The sequence below is a fragment of the Heterodontus francisci genome, chromosome 13, assembly GCF_036365525.1.
Source record: "Heterodontus francisci isolate sHetFra1 chromosome 13, sHetFra1.hap1, whole genome shotgun sequence".
Classification (NCBI taxonomy): domain Eukaryota; kingdom Metazoa; phylum Chordata; class Chondrichthyes; order Heterodontiformes; family Heterodontidae; genus Heterodontus; species Heterodontus francisci.
In genome coordinates, this window is record NC_090383.1 from 24,007,176 (window position 1) to 24,029,753 (window position 22,578).

Genomic DNA, 22,578 nt, shown 5'->3' on the forward strand with positions numbered 1-22,578 from the left:
TTTGACCAATAAATGATCTAATCCTTCTTGCACGTACTCTACCTCCATAATAAACAAATTAGAGCCAGAAATATTTCCATTTTATAATTCCGATATTCAGTACACAAGATTGTGCTTCGAAGTGTTACAGAATTAACAGGAGAAACAGGCAAAGCAGAAATCCCAATTTATTTTACTGCAATATTGCAATGGGAGTTCTTAAAAAAGGACTTGCATTTATAAAGCAACTTTTACAACCTCAGAACATCGCAGAGTGCTTACAGTCGATGAAGTACTTTTGAAGTGTTCATTATTGTAAAGTAGCAAACATGGCAACCAATTTGTACACAGCAAGGACCCACAAACAGCAATTGTTAATGACCAAATAATCTGCTTAAGAAATATTGGTTGAGGAATAGACATTAGCCAGGACAGCAGGAAAACTTCCCAGCTCCTCTTCACAGTAATACTGTGGGATCTTTAATGTTGAGGGGGCAGAGAAATTGGGGAAAATGTGCAGCCAACATTCAGAAATATGGAAGTTCACAGATCAAGCCCTTCAAGTAATATAATCTCAAATCATTTGGAAAAAAGGCATGGGGACATGGCAATTAATGAAAATGTAAAATATTTTTCAAGAGAAGAATAAAAACTGCGTGTCCTTAAAACAGAATTGATAAAAATACCTCACCCAGTCTCTATTTAAAAGTAATGCTATTGCCATTCCAGTTACAAAAAAAATACAGGGAGGTAGAGACAGGATACCCTGAATCAAGCTACAGAAAAAGGAGTGATTAGAAAGCCAGCATTCAATAAAAATCAAAATAAGATCAGCAATATTAAAAATGGGAATTTTCCACAAAATCTGCTACACGCAAAATGTTAATGAGTATAAATTCTAAAATCTTCATTCCATTACAAGCATTCATAACATGTCATTAAGTACCACATACTAGACTGATTAGTAAAATTGATGTTCGTGGGATTAAAAGGACAGTTGCAGTGTGGATATGAAATTGGCTAAGGAACTGAAAGCAGAGTAGTGGTGAACAATTGCTGTTCGGAGTGGAATGAGGTATACAGTGATGTCCCCCAGGGTTTGGAGTTGGGACCACTGCTCTTTATGTTACATATTAATGATCTTGACTTGGGTACATATGGCAGGACGTCAAAAGTTGAGAGAAGTCACAAAACTCATGAGAAAACACCTTTAAAGTAATAAAATTTCCCATAGCAATTTACAGGAGCATTATAAAGCAAAATTTAACACCAAGCCACATAAGGCAATTAGGGCAGATGAGCAAAAAGGTAGGTTCCAAAGTGCATCTTAAAAAGGAAGAAAGAGACAGAGGCGGAGAGGTTCAGGGAAGGAATTCCAGATCCTGTCGGATGGTTCCCCGAGCAGACCGTCAAAGTCATTTGGCGGAATGCCTCATCACCAGAACTCTCAAACAAGCACCAAGACGTAGCTTGGCTGGTGGCAAGAAGGGCCCTCCCCGTCAGATCCTTCATGCACACCCGAAGTCTCGCCCCCTCCGCACAATGCCCCCGCGGTGGCTGTGGTGGGGAAGAGACGGTTGCCCACCTCCTCCTGGAATGTGTCTTTGCAAAGCAGGTGTGGAAAGAGATGCAGTGCTTTTTGTCGAGGTTCATCCCAAGCAGCTCTAACACAGGAGTCTGTGCTCTACGGGCTGTTCCCAGGGACGCACACCGAGACAAACATCAACTGCTGCTGGAGGACTATCAATTCGGTGAAAGATGCCCTTTGGTTTGCCCGAAACTTGCTGGTCTTCCAGCGCAAAGAGTTGTCCACCACCAAATGTTGCAGACTGGCACATTCCAAGGTCCAGGACTACATGCTGAGGGACGCACTAAAGCTTGGGGCAGCCGCAGCAAAGGCTCAATGGGGAAAGACCACAGTGTAAGGTCCCCCCCCACCAAGCTGAACTGAGGGGCTGGATCCATGGGAAACCCTTGAACTGTATCGGGAAAATTTCTGTCTCCTGTATAATGTAAAAATGTATCTGGCAGGACAAATGTGAAATGGAAGGGTTGTGAGGCAACTCAATTGTATAGAAGGAAACTGATTAACTTTGCACTGTTTGCATTTTTTGACTTGATGCTGTTTTAAACTGTAATTTTTACAGATTTTTATGAATAAAGTATATTTTGGAAATTAAAAAAAAGCTGAAGGCACAGCCACAAATGGTGGAGAAATTAAAATTGGGATGGTCAAGAGGCCAGAGTTAGATGAGCACAAGTATGAAGGTTGTGGGGCCAGAGGAGATCACAGAGAGGGGGAGGGACGGGACAATGGAGGGATTTGAAAGCAAGGATAAGAATATTCAATTGAGGCGTTGCTTGACCAAGTGCCAATGTAGATCAGCACAGGGGTGATGGATAAACAGGAGTTGTTATGAGTAAGGACATGGGCAGCACAGGAGGTTGACCAGGAGTGTGTTGGAATGGTCAAAGCTAGAGGTAACAAAGGAATAGATGAGAATTTCGACAGTAGATGAGCCGAGACAGGGACAGGAGTCAAGTGATATTACAGAGGTGGAAATAGGCAGTCTTAGCTACAGCACAGATAGGTGGTTAGAAGCCCAATTCAGGATCAAAAAGAACACTAAGGTTGCAAACATCCTGGTTCAGCCTCAGACAGTTGCCAGGGAGAGGGACAGAAATCATCAGTTAGGAGCAGAATTTGTGGCAGAGACCAAAGACAATGGCTTCCGTCTTACCAATATTTAACTGGAGGAAATTTCTGCTCGTCATCCAGTATTGAATGCTGAATAAGCTCTCTGATAATTTAACAGTGAAGGAGTCAAGAGAGGTGGTAGTGAGGCAGAGCTGGAGGTCTGCAACTCGTGTGAAAACTAATGCCATGTTTTTGGATGATGTCACCAAGGGGCAGCATGAAGATGAGAAATAAGAGGGTACCAAGGATAGATTCTTGTGGAACACCAGAAGTAATAGTGTGGGAGTGGGGGAAAAAAAAAGTCATTCCAAATAATACTCTGGCTACAATTATATAAAGAATGGAGTCACCCAGCTAGCCGATGTGGAGAGGTGCTGGAGGCAGATGGTGTAATCAACTATGTCGAAAAGGACAAGAAGGGATTGTGTACCTTTGTCACACCCACATACATCATTTGAGACTTGGTAAGAGCCATTTTGGTACTGTGGCAGCTGCAAAAACCAGATCTGGGGGGACTCAAACATAAAGTTCCAAGAAAAATGGGCATGGATTCAAGAGGCGACATGTTCAAGAACTTTGAAAAGGAAAGGGAGGTTGGAGGTGAGGCAGCAGTTTGCAAGGTTGGTGGGGTCAAGGTTTGGTTTTTAAGGAAAGGAGTGACTACAGCAAATTTAAAGGAGAAAGCCGAAGGGAAAAGCGAAGGGAAAAGCGAAGGGGAGAGAATATGGGGACCATGAAGAGAATCATGTGGGTGGTCAACAGGTTAGGGGGAATAGGGTCAACGAAGCAAGAGGTGGATCTCATGGAGAGAACATTGGGGGAGACAGGAAAAAAACAAAGGAAAGATGCAAGTTCAGGGCTAGGGCAGTGGCAGACACTTAGAGGAAGTCTGGCCCAGTGGGCTTGTGGAAGGAAGGAAGCAGCAGAGGCTAGTCTCAACCTTAATGACAAACAATTCCATGAGCCCCTCACACTTGTTGGACTTACGGGTCTAGGAGGCAGAGGAAAGGAGTTTAAAGACTGTTTGCAATAGAGAAAAGAAGCCCAGGCTAATGTTTTCATTCCAGGATTATCCTGAAATAGTGCGCAGTTTTAGCAGATGCGAGCAGGACCAGATAGTGCTGTATGTGGTCCAGCCAGATCTGGCTGTGAATGGCCAGACCAGTTGCCCACCATATCCATTCAAATAAAAAAAGAAAAAGACTTGCATTTATATAGCCCCATTCACAACCATCAGATGTCTCAAAGTGCTTTACAGCCAATTAAGTACCTTTGAAGTAGTCACTGTTGTAATGTAGGAAAACACAGGAGCCTGTATGCACACAGCAAACTCCCACAAAAAGCAATGTGTTAATGACCAGATACACTGATTTTGTGAGTTGATTAAGAGATAAATATTGGCCAGGACACCAGGAATAAGTCCCTTCGACTTGAGGTAGCAGAAATGAAGTCCATATCAGGGAACAGCCACAGCAAGAGATTGTAATGATTTTATGGGGATTAGGGCAAAGATGGAGACACAGGAACAGTTGAACAAATCAGTAGCTGCAGCAATGTCCTGGCAAGCAGAGGGACAAAATTTGATAGCTGGGATTGTGAAAGTGCAGAAGTAAGTGAATTGGGGGATAGTTTTTGTCCCCCTGTGGGTGGACATAGAAGGTAGGGTTGGGATGTGAATGGAGGGTGATACAAAAGAGGATAATAACAGACTTCAGGAGAACATAGACTAGTGAAATGGCAGACATATGGCAGATGAAATTTAATGCGAAAGTATGGAATTAACCATTTTGGTAGAAGAATCAGGAGACGTATTTTAATTATAAAAAGGTACAATGTTAAAAGGAGGAGCAGGAAGAGAGACACCTGGGGATATACATACAAGCTTTTGAAGGTGACAGGACAAATTGACAAAGCTGTTAAAGTAGGAGGGATCCTTGGCTGTATAAAGAGGCATAGCATGCAAAAGCAAGAACCTTATGCTAAATTTGTAACCCATTGGTTTAGGCCCCGGGAGTAGTGTATTCAATTCTGGGCACCACACAAAGAAAGATGTCAAGGAGGGGATCAGAGGAGATTTACAAGATTACCAGGGATGTCAGACTTCAGTTACACAAAAACTAGAGAAGCTGGAGTTGTTCTCCTCCAAGCAGAAAGGTCATGAGGAGATTTAATAGAGGTATTTAAAAATCAAGGAGATGTGATAGAGTTAATAAAGAGCAACTGTTTCCAGTGACAGCAGGTAACCAGAGGACACAAATTTAAGATAATTGGTAAACAATTATCAACAGAGGAGAGATGTTTTTTTTAAAAACAAAAATGCTCTAGAATGCACAGCCGAAAAGGGTGGTGACCAAATAACTTTCAAAAGAGAATTGGAAAAATACTTAAAGGGAGAAAATTTGCAGGGCTACTAGAAAAAGGACAGGGGAGTGGGACTAATTGGATAACTCTTTCAAAGAACTGGCACAGGTTCAATGGCCAAATGGCCTCCTTCAGTGCTGTATCATTCTAGGATTCTGTGACATCAAGTTTCAGCAAACCAACTAGGCATGGCCATATCACAGGGTTTAAAACATCAGGTATAAGAAGATTTCGCTACACCGTTGTGATGTTCTGCATAAATCTAACTAAATAATATGGTCTACTTCATTATTGTGATTTTACTAATTCCCAACAGGTGCCTTTGACATCTCAACCCTGTTTCAGCAACACATACAAGGAGCTATGCACTCAGCTACAAAGTGCAGATAGCAAAATTAGATTCAACAGATACTCCAGACAGCTGTCAAACACATACCACTCTGAACTGCTTTTAAGCCCAGCCTCCAAAATTCAACTGCTTAAAGCCATTAAACATTTAGCTGGCTAAATAATAGCTAACAGACGAATAATTTTAGTGATTCTCTCTGGAAAGAAATTTACTGACAAGTAGATGTACAATTTCAATGGTTAGGCTACTACATGCAGATTTGAGAACTCCACTATAGAAAGGACATCAAGGCCAGAAAGCATACACTATAGATTAACCAGGAAAAGACACGAAACTAACCATTTCTATGAGATGCAAAGCAAAGTTCCTTGATACATTTGTGCTCTGCCTCAAGAACAGCATACCACTGACATTCCACATCCTACATCAAACATTCTTATTGCATCCAAGACTGCCAACAATGCTAGTTAGCACCAAGTTAGCAGTTTGGTCACAGCAGACCTAGGGTTTTCAACTGTAGTTGATGCTGGGATGGAGAACAGATGGTGGCATATGACTTCTAAGTTATCAAACCAGCATCCATTGTTGCCTGGAGACAAGCAGCAGACATCTAAAAGAGCTACTCAGTCAAATAAATCCTATATTAAAATTTTCAGAATAAAACTAGCAGGATAAGTTTGAAAACATACATTGAAGGTTTAAAAGTTCAAGATCATTCCCAAACTAGATACACTACACTACAAACCTTACAAAGTAAAAAAAGGTAAATAACTTTCATACTTAAAGCACAGAAACAGGCAATTTTGCCCAACAGGTCAATGCCAGTGTTTATGCTCCACATGAGCCTCCTCCTACTTCATCTAACTCCATTAACCAATCTTCTATTGCTTTCTCCCTTATGTACTTATCCAACTACCCCTTAAATACATCTATATTATTTGCCTCAATTTTTCCTTAAGGTAGCGAGTTCCACATTCTAACCATTCTCTGGGTAAAGACATTGCCCCTGAACTCCCTATTGGATTTATTAGCGATTAGCTTACAATTATGGTCCCTAGTTCTGGTCTTACCCACAAGAAAAAAGATCTTCATCTATTCTGTCAAACCCTTTCATAATCTCAAAGATCTCTCAGGTCACCCCCAGTCACTTCTCTCCTTTCTAGAGGAAAGAGGCCCCAATGTTTTGAATATTTCCTGATAGTTTGATGCAAAAAAATTAACTAGAATTGTATCTTCTCCAGTGTCTATGTTATTATTATAATATGGAGTCCACAACTGTTTGCAGTACTCCAAATACAGTCTAACCAAGGTCCTACACAAGGTAACTTTTTTGCTTTTCAAAACTATCCCTCTAGAAATAAAAAAAACCAAGTACTGGTGTTAATTTTAAGAAGTCGTCTTTTAACTTGTGATGCGACTTTAATTTGCGTACCTGTACCCCTATCTCATTTAGGCACTTACTTTTCCAAGAGTATATAGCCTCTTTATTCTTCCTACCAAAATGTACTCTCACTTATCAACTTAAAAGTTCAATTGCCAATTACACCCATTCTGCAAGTTTAGTACCGTTTTCCAGTATTTTGACTGTCCTCCCCAGACCCACCCCCCCCCCCCCCCCCAAAATTTGGTATCTGTAAATTTTGAAATTATACTTCCAATTCCCTAGTCCAAATTGTTTACGTAAATAGTGAGTAGTGGTGCCAGCACTAATCCTTGTGGATCACTTGCAAATCTGAGCAACTAACTTTAACCTCTACTCAGTTTTCTGCTTTGTACCACCTTGTTATTAATTCTGCTACTTGTCCCCTGGCTCCGCATATTCTGATGGAAAAAGTAAAATACTGCAGATGCTGGAAATTTGAAATAAAAACTGAAAATGCTGGAAATACTCAGGTCGGGCAGCTCTGTTGAAAGAGAAATAAAGTTAATGTTTCAGGTCAATGACCTTGGTCAGAACGGATTTGTCAAATTTCCAATGAAAAGTCATTGACTTGAAATGTTGTGTTGTTCCACAGATGCTGCCTGAGCTGCAGAGTATTTCCAACATTTTTTGTTCTTAGCCATGAGTCTACTATGCAGTACCTTGCTGAAAACTTTAAAATCCAAATACAATATATCTACTGCATTATCCTTAACTACTCCTTCAAAGAATTCAATAAGGTTTGTCAAACATAATTTTGTTTTACAAGCAACACTGACCATTATATTTTCAGCACCCCAAGTTTGATTAGTTCTTAAATGCACGCTCCCTCTTTCTATATGAATGGTATAGGAATAAAAACAGAAAATGCTAGAAATACTCATCAGGTCAGTCAGCATATGTGGAGGGAGAAACAAAGTTAATGGCCAGAATTTTACACCACCCCAATGAACCGGATGGTGGCAGGGGTGGAGTAAAATGGAGTGGGAGGCTTCGGCAGGCTTTTCTGACCCGCTCCCGCCTCCAACCCACTTTACGAGGGGGGTCCGTCCGCCCCAGGCCAATCATGGCCCTTAAGTGGCCACTGAAGGACCTTTGCCCGTCTCCACGCGGATTTGACACATGGCAAGTGGGCGTTCTAGAGCCGGGAAAAGCAGGTGGCCTCCAAGCATCTCGGAGGGGGAGGGGGGGGGCTGGTGCTGCTCATCGGGCACAGGGTGTCAGATGGAGGGCTGCCCCCACTACCACCAAGACCCAACACACCCACCTTTCCCCCCAAACGACCACCCTTGCCTCACTGGAGCCCAACCGATTGCCCCTGGTGAGGCAACAACAAAAAAAAAAAAAAAAAAAAAAAAAAAAAACTTAGCTGGACTCCAAGCTCGATGTCTTCCTCAGTGGTCTGCTGGGCTGCAGTCCTAGCAGTGGCCATCGCTCCCAGTGGCACTGCTGGGACTAAGCTGCCAGCCCACTGATTGGCCAGCAGATCAATGAGGCAGGATTTCTTCCCTCAAGTGGGTGGAAGTCCCGCCTCAGAACAGTTAAAGCCTGGGGACCCGTAAAATTCCTGTCCGCCCAACGTGAAATCCTGGCCGATGTTTTAGGTCAATGACCTTTCATTAGAATCTGGTGTTTTTATTTCAGATTTCCAGCATCCTCATTATTTTGCTTTTGTAATGGCATAATGGAACCTACTCATCCAGCTTCATTCATAAAATTCTCTATCTTCTTAAACACATTTTAGTTTAGTCTAGGCACAAATGTTTGAAATGGAAACAGATACGACAACTGTTAAAAGTTCCTCTATCTTAACAGTTCTCCAATAACAAGATAAAGCTAAGATCTGGAACTCAATGGTTTGAAACACCAGCAGATTAAGTTGAGCATTGTTTATGTTTGGCTGATTTATTCTTGCTTCTGTATAATTTTAATTCTTAAAGTGCAATTAACAATTTCTAGCCTGAGCTATAACTGTGCAATTTTCCCGATTTCAAAAAAAGGGTAATGAACATAGTAGGCAGGCATTTGATTTTTTCCAAGGCATACCCTGATATTAGAACCATTCATTGTTATGCTTGCAACCTTGCTCCCAACCACATAGGTAAGAATAGAGCAGAGGTCTTGAAAGCAGATTTTAGGGAGTTAGGAAGGAAATTAAAAAGCACGACCTCAAGAGCAGTAATCTCAGCATTACTCCCACATGCTAATGACTATAGGAATAGGAGGATTGATCGATTGAACACAAAGAATTGGTGTAGGAGAGAGGGCATCAGATTTCTGAGGCATTGCAACCGCTTCTGGGGCAGGTGGGACCTGAACAAGATGGACAGGCTATACCTCAACAGGACTGGAACTAATCTCCTTGCAGGGAGATTTGCTAGTGCTGTTGGGGAGGGTTTAAACAAGCTTGTCAGGGGGATGGGAACCTGAAGGGTAGCTCAAATTGGAAGGAAGTAAAGCTGGTAACAGGAGGTAGAAAATTAGCTAGCGACATTAGAAGGCAGGCGCAACAAAGGCAAGCATCAACTAGGCTTAGAATAATGTCAAGAAGACAAGATTAAAGGCGCTCTACTTGAATGCACGCAGCATTCGCAACAAGGTAGATGATTGAAAAGGCACAAATAGAGGGAAATGGATATGATCTAATTGCCATTATGGAAACATGGCTACAGCGTAACCAAGACTGGGAACTGAATATTCAAGGCTATTTGACATTTAAGAAGGACAGGCAAAAAGGAAAAAGGAGGTGTTGCACTGATAAAGGGATGGGATCAGTACATTAGTAAGGGAGGATTGCAGATCGGACGAACAAAATGTGGAATCTGTTTGGGTGGAGCTAAGAAACAGCAAGGGGCAAATAGTAGTGGTAGTGTGGGGCATGGTATTAATCAGGAGATTAGAGAGAAGCATGTAGCATGAGTAATACAGTAATCATGGGTGATTTCAAGCTACATACAGATTGGGTAAATCTAATGAACACTAATTCCATGGCCGAAGAGTTTCTGGAGTGTCAGGAATGGTTTTCTAGAGCAGCATGTTGAGGAACCACGCAAGAACAGGCTATTTTAGATCAAGTATTATGTAATGAGAAAGGGTTAACTAATAGTCTTGTTGTGAAAGAACCTTTAGGGATGAGTGACCATAATATGATATAATATTACATTACGTTTGAAAGTGAGGTACTTCAACCTGAAGCCAGGGTGTTAAATTTGAACAAAGGAAATTATGAAGGTATGAGGGGCAAATTGGCTGAGGTGGATTGGGAAAATACATTGAAAGGTATGACAGTACATAGGCAATGGATAGTCTTGAAAGAATTATTACATAGTTTCTAGCAACTATACATTCCTTCAAGGCATTAAAAACCCCCAAAAGTAAAAGCAGTCAATCGTGGCTAACAAAGGAAATTAAGGATTGTATACAATTAAAAGAAAAGGCCTATAAAGTTTCCAGAAATAGAAGTAAACCTGAGAATTGGGAGGATTTTAGAATACAGCAAAGGAGCACCAAGAAACTGATAAAGAAAGGGAGAATAGAATATGAATGTAAACTAGCAAAAGACAAAATCAGACTGTAAAAAATTCTATAAGTACGTAAAAAGGAAACGTTTGGCTAACACAAATGTGGGTGCATTACAAGCAGAGTCAGCAGAATTTATAATGGAGAGTAGAGAAATGGCAGAGAAGCTAAATGATTACCTTGTGTCCGTCTTCACTGAGAAAGAAATAAGAAATCACCCAGAATTAGAGATCCAAGGGACAAGGGAGAATGGAATTGAAGGAAATTAGTTAGTAAGAAGATTGTATTGGAGAAATTAATGGGACTGAAGGTTGATAAGTCCACAGTACCTGACATTCTACATCCTAGTGTGTTGAAAATAGGTAGCTATGGAGATAGTGGATACATTGGTGACCATCTTCAAAAATTCTATAGATTCCAGAGTGGTTCCTGTAGATTTGAAGGTAACAAATGTCACCCCACTGTTTAAGAAGGGAGGGAGAAAAACAGGGAACTACAGACCTGTTAGCCTTACATCAGTGGTAGGGAAAATTTTAGAATCTATTCTAATGGATGTGATAAATGGACACTTGGATAATAATGATCTGATTGGGCTTAGTCAACATGGATTTACGAATAGGAAATAATGTTTGACGAACCTGTTGGAAGTTTTTTTTGAGGATGTTTCTAACAGAATTGATAAAGGGGAGTCAGTGGACATAGTACACTTGGATTTTCAGAAAGCTTTTGATAAAGTCCTCCACAGGAGGTTGGTCAGCAAAATTAAAGCATATGGGATAGGAGGTAATATACTGACATGAATTAAGGCTTGGTTAATAGGCAGAAAACAGAGTAGGAATCAACGATCATTCTCACGTTGGCAGGCTGTGACGAGTGGGGTACCGCAAGGATCAGTACTTGGGCCCCAGCGGTTCACAACGTATATCAAATGATTTGGATGTGGGGACCAAATGTAATATTTTCAATTTCACTGATGACACAAAACTAGGTGGGAATGTGTTGTGAGGAAGATACAAAGTGGCGTCAAGGGGATTTGGACAGTCTTAGTGAGTGGGCAAGAATATGGCAGATGGAATATAATGTGGAAAAATCTGTGGTTATCTACTTTGCTAGGAGGAATAGATGTGCAGAGTATTAGAAATTAGCAGAGATTAGAAAGTGTAGATGCACAAAGGGATCTGGGTGTCCTTGTCAATAAGTCACTGAAAGCTAACATGAACTGCAGAAAGCATTTAGGAAGGCTAGTGGTATGGTAGCCTTTATCACAAGAGGATGAGAGTACAGCAGTAGCGAAGTCTTGTTTCAATTGTATATAATTATATTTGGTTAGACTGCACCTGGAATACTGTGTGCAGTTTTGATCCCCTTACCTTAAGAAGGATATTATTGCCACAGAGGGAATGCAGCGAAAGTTCACCAGACTTGTTCCCAGAATGGCAGGACTGTCCTATGAAGAGAGATTGGGGAAACTGGGCCTCTGTTCTCTAGAGTTTTGAAGAATGAGAGGTGATCTCATTGAAAACCTACAAAATACTTAAAAGGGATAGAAGGGTAGATGCAGGTAAGATGTTTCCTCTGGTTGGGGAGTCTAGAACCAGGGGACACAATTTCAAAATAAGGCGGAAGCCACTGAGGACAGAGATGAAGAGAAATATCTTTACTCAGAGGGTTGTGAATCTTTGGAATTCTCTACCCCAGAGGGCCGTGGAAGCTCAGTCATTGAGTAAGTTTAAAGCAGAGATTGACAGATTTCTAAATACCAGTGACAAAGGGATATGGGGATAGTGTGGGAAAAAGGCATTGAAGTGGATGATCAGCCATGATCCTATTGAATCGTATCGGCGGAGCAGGCTCGATGGGCTTAATGGCCTACTCCTGTTCCTAGTAAGAAACTAATGTACATTACATTTCATAATCACTCATTTGTCCAAACCTGCTGACTCAGGCCCCAAGGCAGCAAGGTTCCCATTTAGGTCAGTGTCACGAGGTGCTCAGCTTAACTGACATGTTCTAGTCTGCTGAAGGCGGCAAGGGATAGCAAGCTTCCCAAAAAATGGGGAAAAGAATACAGTTAGACTGTATAAATATCCAAAAGATATGAATACTATTAAATAACGATTTAGCAGTATTGCACTATGTTATGATTTCTGTCCCTCTCCCACCACCAGCAACCACCTCCCCCAATAAACCCACCAGTTTGTACATTTCTGGCTGCAATGTTACTTTTAAAATTATTGCAAGCTGAATCTGGCATGGCAAACAGCAGAAATGTCAAAAGCGAGGGAAGGGCTCTAAACAATTTGGAAAGAACAGACTGTTAAAGAATCATATACATGTTTACCCAAATAGAATCTAAAGGAATACTGGGGCTGCAATGTTAGCAAATTATTTAAGATTATATCTTAAAATACCATATGGTGCTATGAATTGATTCCAACGCTGTAGCTGTGGGAATGAGAACTGTGTAAAACTTAAAAAGGAACGAGAGCACAATTCAAAAAGAACATAGTCACAGTTTCACCAAAGAATGGTCCCTAATGATAAAACATTGGAGGGCTGCTGGCATCAGTGGAAATACCAAGCACAAATCTGAGCTAAAGGTGCAGACTACATGGGATTTTATAGTATAGATAAAACATTCAACCCTTTTTGTATAGACTCATCTTACTCAATAAGATATCTTTACCAAATGTAGAACAATTGTGTTAGCAAAAAGTTGCATTCCTGCAGCAAAAAACAAAAATGCGGTTTTAGTAAAGCGAGAGCTCAGTGCAGCCCAGTCTCTGCCAGTCATGGATGAGCTGGACGAACAGCCAACAAAATCGGAACTCAGTGATGCCATTGATTCTCTAGCCAGCGGAAATGCCCCTGGAAAGGACAGCATTACTCCTGAAATAATCCAGAGTGCCAAGCCTGCTATACTCTCAGCACTCCATGAACTGCTTTGCCTGTACTGGGATGAGGGAGCAATATCACAGAACATGCACAATGCCAATATCACCACCCTCTACAAGAACAAGGGTGACCGCGGTGACTGCAACAACTACCATGGAATCTCCCTGCTCAGCTTAGTGCGGAAAAGTCTTCACTCGAGTCGTTTTGAACAGACTCCAGAAGCTGGCTGAGCGTGCCTACCCTGAGGCACAGTGCGGCTTTTGAGCAGAGGGATCCACCATTGACATGCTGCTTTCCCTTCACCAGCTACAGGAAAAATGCCGTGAACAACAGATGCCCCTCTACGTTTCTCACCAAAGCCTTTGACCTCGTCAGCAGACGTGGTCTCTTCAAACTACTAGCAAAGATCGGGTGTCCAAGGCTACTAAGTATCAACTCATTCCATGTCAATATGAAAGGCACAATTCAGCATAGAGGTTACTCATCAGACCCCTTTCCTATCCTGAGTGGCGTGAAACAGGGCTGTGTTCTCACACCTACACTGTTTGGGATCATCTTCTCACGGTTACTGTCACATGTGTTCAAGTCCTCAGAAGAAGGAATTTTCCTCCACACAAGATCAGATGGCAGGTTGTTCAACCTTGCCCATCTTAGAGCGAAGACCAAAATATGGAAAGTCCTCATCAGGGAACTCCTCTTTGCGGACGATGCTGCATTAACATCTCACACTGAAGAGTGTCTGCAAAGACTCATCGACAGGATTGCGGCTGCCTGCAAAGAATTTGGTCCAACCATCAGCCTCAAGAAAACGATCATGGGACAGGACGTCAGAAATGCTCCATCCAACAATATCAGCGACCACGCTCTGGAAGTGGTTCAAGAGTTCACCTACCAAGGCTCAACTATCACCAGTAACCTTCTTGCGACGCAGAAATCAACAAGCGCATGGGAAAGGCGTCTGCTGCTATGTCCAGACTGGCCAAGAGGGTGTGGGAAAATGGCGCACTGACAGGGAACACAAAAGTCAGAGTGTTTCAAGCCAGTGTCCTCAGTACGACGCTCTATGGCAGCGAGGCCTGGACAACGTATGTCAGCTGAGAGAGAGTGTTCGCGAGAGAGCGCAGCGAGTATAACATTCTAGTTTTCTGTTGCTATGTAGTAAGCTCTGGGAGGATTAACAAATAGGTAATGCTTTTTCTGTAGTAATGAACAGTAGGGACACATTTTTCCCCAAGTTTCACTGACAGATTATAAAGCAATTGCAAAAAAAAATGAAAAACAAGCTACATTTCCCTCAAAAATAGTGTCCATTGCAACATTTGGCTGATTTAATTTTCGTATGAGCCTCAGTACTCATGCACAAATGGCAAATTAAGCTTCAGAAGATCTAGTTTTGCCTAGTGTTACAGTAAAGGATCCAAAACTTATTAACCCAAATTTCAACAGCCTTTCCTGGGATTTCATGCAAAATATCTCCTTAAACCTGGGAATTTAAAGCCAATTAACAATTTTCACTCAAAAGTAATTTTATTGCCACCTCAGGTTAAGTGGGATCAAGCTCACTTTCAAAAAAAAATTTAGCAAAAGTTACAGGGCAAGATTACGTAGACTATACTAAAGAATGCAACTGGCAATTCGAGAACTATGCAATTGCTGTGGGTCTTCAATCAGCTAACCTACATTTCATGGAAGAAAATACTGATGTGATTACTGTGCATCCAGGATTCACAAATTCCCCTCTTACAGGTGCATCTAATGCCATGAAATAACAGAATACTTCAGATTCAAACACTATTGTAAATTAGCACAAAGTTATGCAACTGGTACAAAAAAAGTGTAAAAACAGAGATCACCATAGCAGCTCAATTTGAATATCAAGATATCTACCAGTGATTTTGAAGCATGCAAAGATGTCAAATATTTTTAAAATCCTTCTAAATAAAATTACATGTAGATCACAAACATTTGAAGATTTCTTTGCTTCTAGGTACAGCTTACTGGTTTCAGTCTCATCAATAACAGCTAACATTGCAAAAGACTGTCCCATGAAAACTCAAATGTTAATTTATATGAATAATTCTGTAACCACGATGTCCCTCCAGGATCACTGTTCATTGCTGCAAAGTACTAATACTTCTAACAGCTCTTAGCTACCTCAAGGGGGAATTTTTTTTAAGTTATACTATCAATCAGATTACGACTAACTGATCAAATGCTTTCCTCCCCTCACCCCAGAAAAGTTTTGCTTCTACTTATCTTCTCATTCTTACAAGTTCATGAACATAGAAAAGTACATGCATGAACAAATCCATCAAAAATCAACTGGTTTAAAATGGAGTACAAAAACGGTTTGAAACAGAAAATGCTGGAAATACAAATGAAGTTTATCTACAGAAAGATAGATGGATGAAGGGTTCCATCTTAAACATTCGTCTTTCACATAGAATTTAACTTAGATTGAAATGTGTAACTAATCCTAAAAAGTAAAGATTTATAAAGTTTGATAGCAATTCCACTGTCCTTCAACCCAGTGTCAAACTTGGTAATGAAGGGGTTGTGTATTTTCCATAAATTTCTATTGAAACTGTGAATACACCACACAATAATTATGAATTTTTCTTCTGCAGTTCAGTTGTGTCTGAAGAGAGCACTTTGAGATATATTACACTATGCTGATGGATTGATGAATTAAAAGCACATAAAACTGAAGTATATTAGTTCCAATATGATTTCTTATAACACCAAGTTTGGGGACAATATGAAGCAAACAGAGAAGCTGCAATATATGATCTGCAGCCTTTGGTGTGGCAGCACAGTGCCACAAGACAGGTCATGGCTAGCCAGTTACATTGGGCTGGCCACATTGTCTGCATGCCTGACACAAGACTCCCAAAACAAGCTTTCTACTCCAACCTCAGGTCATGGCAAGAGGCTACCAGGAGAGCAGATGAAATGCTCCAAGGATGTGCTTAAAGCCTCGTTGAAAAAAATGTGACGCCTCCACAGATTCGTGAGAATCACTTGCCCAAGACCGCCCAAAATGAAGCATCTGCGAAGGTGCTAGCCAGTTCGAACAACGTCAACATGCCCAGGCAGCAACCAAGTGCAAACAACAGAAGCAGCATTCGGAAATCCAAGCATCCCATTCAGCTGCCTCACCAAACACCATCTATTGCAAAGTGTGCAAATCCAGAATTGGACTATTCAGTCAACTAAGGACCTACAACCCTGGAGTGGAAGAAAGTCATCCTCACTCCCGAAGGACTGTCGAAGACGATGACTGTGCCACAAGCACCAGAATTTGAAAGTACAAACATCAAGTGCAACCACCAGAACTATAGCACTTTTAAGCTGGAGGACAGTGGCAACAGGATTTTGATCCTGCTAAAGGAAATCTATTAATTTCCAATGCTTCTCATTCACATGCTTGCGACACACTTACAAAAAGCTGCAGCTTCCAACTGTGCTACCAATACAAAATCACATCTGCTCAAAAACTAGCAACATCTGAACTCCAATTTTAGAAGTATGTCTACCATCATCAGTGCAGCAAACTTCAAATGTCAGAAGTTTTTTTAAATATTTGTCACTCCTCTATAACTACAGCTTAAAGAGTGATCTTTCATGCAGAGACTATTTCACCGGTGCTGGTAGGCCACTTATACCAGAAGACATTTTTCACTGGAAATGTTAAACAATTTCAAAAGACTAAAATGTACCACGATGCAGCAAGTGACTCCAGCTCCCTGCATTTCACTTGCATAACAAGAAGCACTTGATCCAATGGCACAGTTTTCTGTATCTACGGTTGGTTCCTTGCAAATCAGGTCATTTATACTTGGGATGCATCCTCTAGATGAGGACAATCACATCTATCAACTCCATTCTTCTCATGATTAAAAAAAAAAGCTTACGATTCAAAGCTGCACATTTCCAAGACTAAACTCATACTATTAACTCCATGAAATCATAACAGTAAATATCTAAAATTCAACTGAATGCTGCAGAATTGAAAGATGCATAAACCCCAGAAAGTCCAAAGTTCACGAAAGTAGTTTATTTTTAAAAAACTTTTTTGACTTCCTTCTCAATTCCCATCCCTCTATCCTTAGCACCTGGAAAACAAGCTCTGCTGCCCATCTAGTTCTCAAGTATACCAACTCCAATCATGTAGCTCCCCACTAATTAAATCAACTCCAGCAATCTACCCAACAGCCTTATTTTTGGCTTGCAAATCTTCATTTCCATCAAATCGCCCATTCCTGCGGCTCCCTAACATAACATTTTCCTTTATGACCGCCTCAAATCTAAGGGTGACAGGCAGGAGTGCACAGTGCAACTGACCTAACTGCCCATTATCTGATCTCATTTGACCACCTCAAACAGCATCACCTCTCGAGATGCAGACAAATCCTTATTACTCATCCTTAGGGTAACCATCAAACTCAAATCACAGTCTTCCATGACTTCCACTTCTTCGATCCTCAACACTTGTCACCCCACTGCAAGCAGCTCATGGATTTTTTTCACTAATGGTGGAAGCTGTCTCCTCTCTTTCCCCACCCCCCCCCCACCATACAACCCATCCCATCAATCCTTTCTACTTCAGCCCTGACCCCAAAACACTAGCTTCCCCATCTCCGTTCCAGTTCCCAGTCACTACCATGAGAACCACCAACACCTCTGACACCCTTCCAATCTAGCTCCTGACTACTCTACCCAATAAACAGCAATAGCTAACTTAGAAAGGAAAACTTGGTATCATCCTCACTCATATGTCCTAGCATAACCTTCCATCATGCCCCTACACTTAATTCCTTTCTAAACCAATCCACCTGGCCACATCTCTTCAAACCTCAAAAATTTAAATCAAAAACAACCCGTGACCACTCTGTTACCGCCTCCCAAGATGACTTCCTCAACCTTCTACCCTTTGAAGCACCTTGAAACATTCATTATATTAAAAAGGGTATTATGCAAACACAAGTTGAACAAATAGCTAAAACTATTCAAAATATTCCACTACATTCACAAAATTCTAGCAACACTGAAATACTTTACCACTTAAAAATTCTCCAAAAGCACCCTAATGGCTAATATTTTATGAATCACCACTACACCAAAAATTCCTCTAAACATTCTTCACTGAGTAACTAACTCCCAACTGCCCAAAGCCATCCCACTATCTACAAGAGACATGTCAGGAGTGTGATGAAATACTCTCCACTTGCCTGGATGAGTGCAGCTTCAACAAAACTTAAGAGCTCAACACCATCCAGGACAAAGCAGCTCGCATGATTGGCACCCCATCCACCTCCTTCAACATTCACTCCCTCCACCACCTGCACACAGTGGTAACAGTGTGTACCATCTACAAGATGCACTACAGCAACTCAAGAGCACCTTCCAAGTCATTGACCTCCATCACCCAGAAGAACAAGGGCAGCAGACACATGGGAACACCATCACCTGCAATTCCACCCCCACCCCCCAAGCCAAACAGCATCCTGACTGAGCACTATAATCATCGTTCCTTCATTGTTGCTGGGTCAAAAACCTGGAACTCCCTCCCTAACAGCACTGTAGGTGTACCTGTGTCACATGGACTTCAGCCATTCAAGGCAGCGAGTCACATTTAAAACTGAGATGCAAACGAATTTCTTCTGAGGGTGGCGAATCTCTGGAATTCTCTCTCAGAGTTGTGGAGGCTAGGTCACTAAATGTATTTAAAAGAGGTAGATAGATTTTTGAAATCATAGGGAGTCGAGGGTTATGCGGAGCAGGCCCAAAAGAGAGGTTGAGGCCTGGGACAGATCAGCCATGATCTTACTGAATGGCAGGGCAGGCTTGAGGGGCTAAATGGTCTACTCCTGCTCCTATTTCTCATGCTCTCACCACCAGCTTATTTATTTATTTAGAGATACAGCACTGAAAAAGGCCCTTCGGCCCACCGAGTCTGTGCCGACCATCAACCACCCATTTATACTAATCCTACACTAATCACATATTCCTACCACCTTCCCTATATCCCCCTACCACCTACCTATACTAGGGGCAATTTATAATTGCCAATTAACCTATCATCCTGCAAGTCTTTGGCTGTGGGAGGAAACTGGAGCACCCGGCGAAAACCCACGCGGTCACAGGGAGAACTTGCAAACTCCGCACAGGCAGTACCCAGAATCGAACTGGGGTCCCTGGAGCTGTGAGGCTGCAGTGCTAACCACTGGGCCACCCACTGCTTCTCAAGGTCAATTAGGGATAGGCACCAAATGCTGGCCTTGCCAGTGACGCTCACATCCCATAATCAAATAAAAAAAATTTAAATTCCGCCGAGAGTCCTCAAGGCAAGTTACCCAGCTGAGTAATGAGAGGTCAGTTACATGCATCTTCTAATGGTCACTTCAATGAAATCAGCAAAGGCTTGCAACAAGTCATCTGCATGTCTGGTCACAGTTGGTGCAGAGCCGAGAGAAATACAAGAAAGACAAGGTAGAACAACTTGGAAGGAGGAATGTATACCCAAAAAACCTTGCCATTTCAATTTCAACAAGAGTACCATATTTAAGCAGTGCTGTTGTTTCAGCTGGACTGTACAATGACTAATTTCAAGAATCTGTCATAGCACTGAGAGGTGATGCCAGGGAGGTAAACAAAATAAAACTGGGATTTTCACACCTGGACAGCACATGAGGGGACTTCGACTGACTGTAGAATGCACATGATGCCATCCACAAATAGCACACACAAACTGTCTAGGTCATCTGCAAGCCACTTGAAAAAGATACTGAACGGCTATTGGCACCCACAGAAAATAGTTCTCAACAGATCACCTTCAGGCTATAAAAGAGAAAATCTGAATAAAATGCCAATGTGCATTATACCTGATAAAAAATAAGATTTAATCTTTTTCACTAAATAGACATGGATTATTGGGATTTTGATACATGGATCTGAAGTTAGCTGCTGTAACCTTATCAAGAGATCTACTCATTCCAATACAAATTTCAGGTCAAAAATTAAACCAACACAAAGCTGTGCCACTAAACTGGCTGACACCCAGCTTTAACGATCATCCACATCCCTAGGATTATCACCTCACCAAGTAGAGAGGGGCCTGATGTCAAAGAGTCTACCTAAGCACTTGGAAATAATGTGTTACATGTCAAGGGCATTGACAATCTTATCTACAACAGTTATGCAAAATGTTGCACAAGTGGTTAACTAATATTGGACCTGTATTTTTTACTTCAATTTTGCACTTTAAAATCTTGCAAGCATTTAACTGTAAAAGATACAGTAGCATCATTTACGACTTTGGGCCTTCATTCCAAATCCTATTAACAGCCTCACTCGAGTTGAGGGAAAAAAGCATCGTGTCCAAAAATTACACAGGAAATCAATTCGAACACCTCCCAGTTAGATCAACAGTGGTCACAGCTGTCGATCACAGGCTCGAAAGAACACTGAAATGAGGGATTCAGGACGGTGAGCAGGAAATGCTGGGTATTTGAGGCCAAAGTGGATACTAACAATGCAGAAAAATACAACCGCCGCATGTTGCTACTCTTTTTTTCAGCAGAAGACCCCGAAAGGATTTCTACAAGATTTGATTGTCTTGGACAAGTTCGGACTGAAATCAAATAATCGAATAGAAATGTGGCGATACGTAAACTTTCACGAAACGACGTGATAAATATCCCGGCTATACCTTCACTCAGCCAGCTCCTAAATATCTTGCATTGCAAGTCCTTCCTTTAGCCCACCTGCTCCCGACTCCTGTCAAAGCAGGATGAATCAGGCCGGGGATCAAATCACTTCTCTTCCCTCTCTCCCTCCCCCACTCAACATAAAAATGTATTTTCGTGCTGTTATATAACCAGCCCCCAACAAAATATGCAACTGGAACGCTGAAGGTAGGAGACCTTGGAGGTGAAGCAGCACCGAGTCACTGGCGGATGAAAAGGGCGCGAACCCTCCTCTCCCACAACGGTTGGGGCAGAGTTGCAAACGAACACCATCGGGCAGAGGAGGTCAGAGTGCAGGCGTGTTGCAAACTGGTAATACCTTGTGAAATGAATTTTCTTGTAATAACCGCAGCACGTGATAGTACCACCCCCCCCCCCCAAATACATGGGCGAAGAAAACTGCCGAAGACAGAGCCGCCTCCCAGGAATCTGACACTACAGGACACCAAACATTGCGGGATGATCGACTTCTCGCTACAAGTCGTCAACGTCGGGAGGCGCCTCCAAAGCACACTCCTCCAATTCATTTTACTTCAGCCGATTCTCTCCCCCACCCTCCATAAGGGGTTTGTTTACACTCCGGCCGCAGCTGATGTAAGGGAAATTACACTTAAAAAATGCTGAAACATTAAAAATCCCAATTGCAGGAACGCGCGTCAGGAATCCACACTTTGTTGCTCGTGTGATCAGCGGCTTTCCGTACCTGCTGTTTATTTTACATTGAAGCAGTAAACGGTTTTCTTTATTTGATCCAGAACCCGACCCGGGCGCCCAGTGCGCGCCACTCGACCCCCGAGATTTCAGGGCCCCAGCATGTGTCCAGATTTTAAAACTTCGTCCCCGTTTAAAACCTTGAAGCGCGTTTTTCTTCCTTTCTCTCCTCTTCCAATCACACTCACCGGCTCTCCGTCCCGGAGACCTCCTGAGCCCGAGCCGCATCTCCTCGGATCTCTCTGCCGTTTTCAACAGCATCTTTTCCCAGCGACCAGATACATCAGCTCGGAGAGCAATTCTCCGCCCGCGAGCCAAACCTCCTCACAGCGCCTGTCCGGGGAGAGATCACTCCGCGCCAACCCCACCTCCTTCTCCACCACGCCTGCGCAGTAACAGATCACTCGGTGCCAAATCCTCCTCCCCCACTTTCCCTTCACGCGAGCGGTTTCTCAACCGCGCGGCGCTGTTCAAATTCTCCCAAGGTAGTAACGAACGAACTTTTACCGGACGCAGCGATAGTTGGGGGGGGAGGGGGGGATTCCTCCCGCGCCGAGGATCCCAGATTAAATTTAGAGTACAAGTTTGGTAGACGTGTTGTTACCTTCGGTAAGGGTGTCGTCTTCATCGTCGTCGCCACCGCCACGACGACAGATATGTGACCCTCTCCACTCGGTGCCTGCTGCCATCTTTGACAGTTTAAATCAGGAAAGTGACTGACGTCAAAGGTTGACAGCGGCTCTTTTATCAGCGCGGCTCCGCTGGGGGAACCTCGCAGCCTGGCGGCACAAGGTCCTAGTGCACGACAGGTTCATAGTCCTTCGAATCGCCATTCCGATTCCATTCATCGGAGGGCAAAAGGTAATAAAAAAAACTACATTCACAGCAAAAAGAATCC

The 22,578-nt window shown here is 42.3% G+C and overlaps 1 protein-coding gene across 2 annotated transcripts in view; it reads right to left on the reverse strand.

Moving 5' to 3' along the window:
• Nucleotides 1-22,408, reverse strand: part of atl2 (atlastin GTPase 2) — a 74,856-nt gene extending 52,448 nt beyond the window's left edge. For both annotated transcript variants that reach the window (XM_068044528.1, XM_068044529.1), the window contains exon 1: nt 22,285-22,408. In XM_068044528.1, the coding sequence (XP_067900629.1) occupies nt 22,285-22,369 (85 nt within the window). In that variant the 5' untranslated portion in view covers nt 22,370-22,408. The remainder of the gene's footprint in view (nt 1-22,284) is intronic.
• Nucleotides 22,409-22,578: the final 170 nt, after the last annotated feature.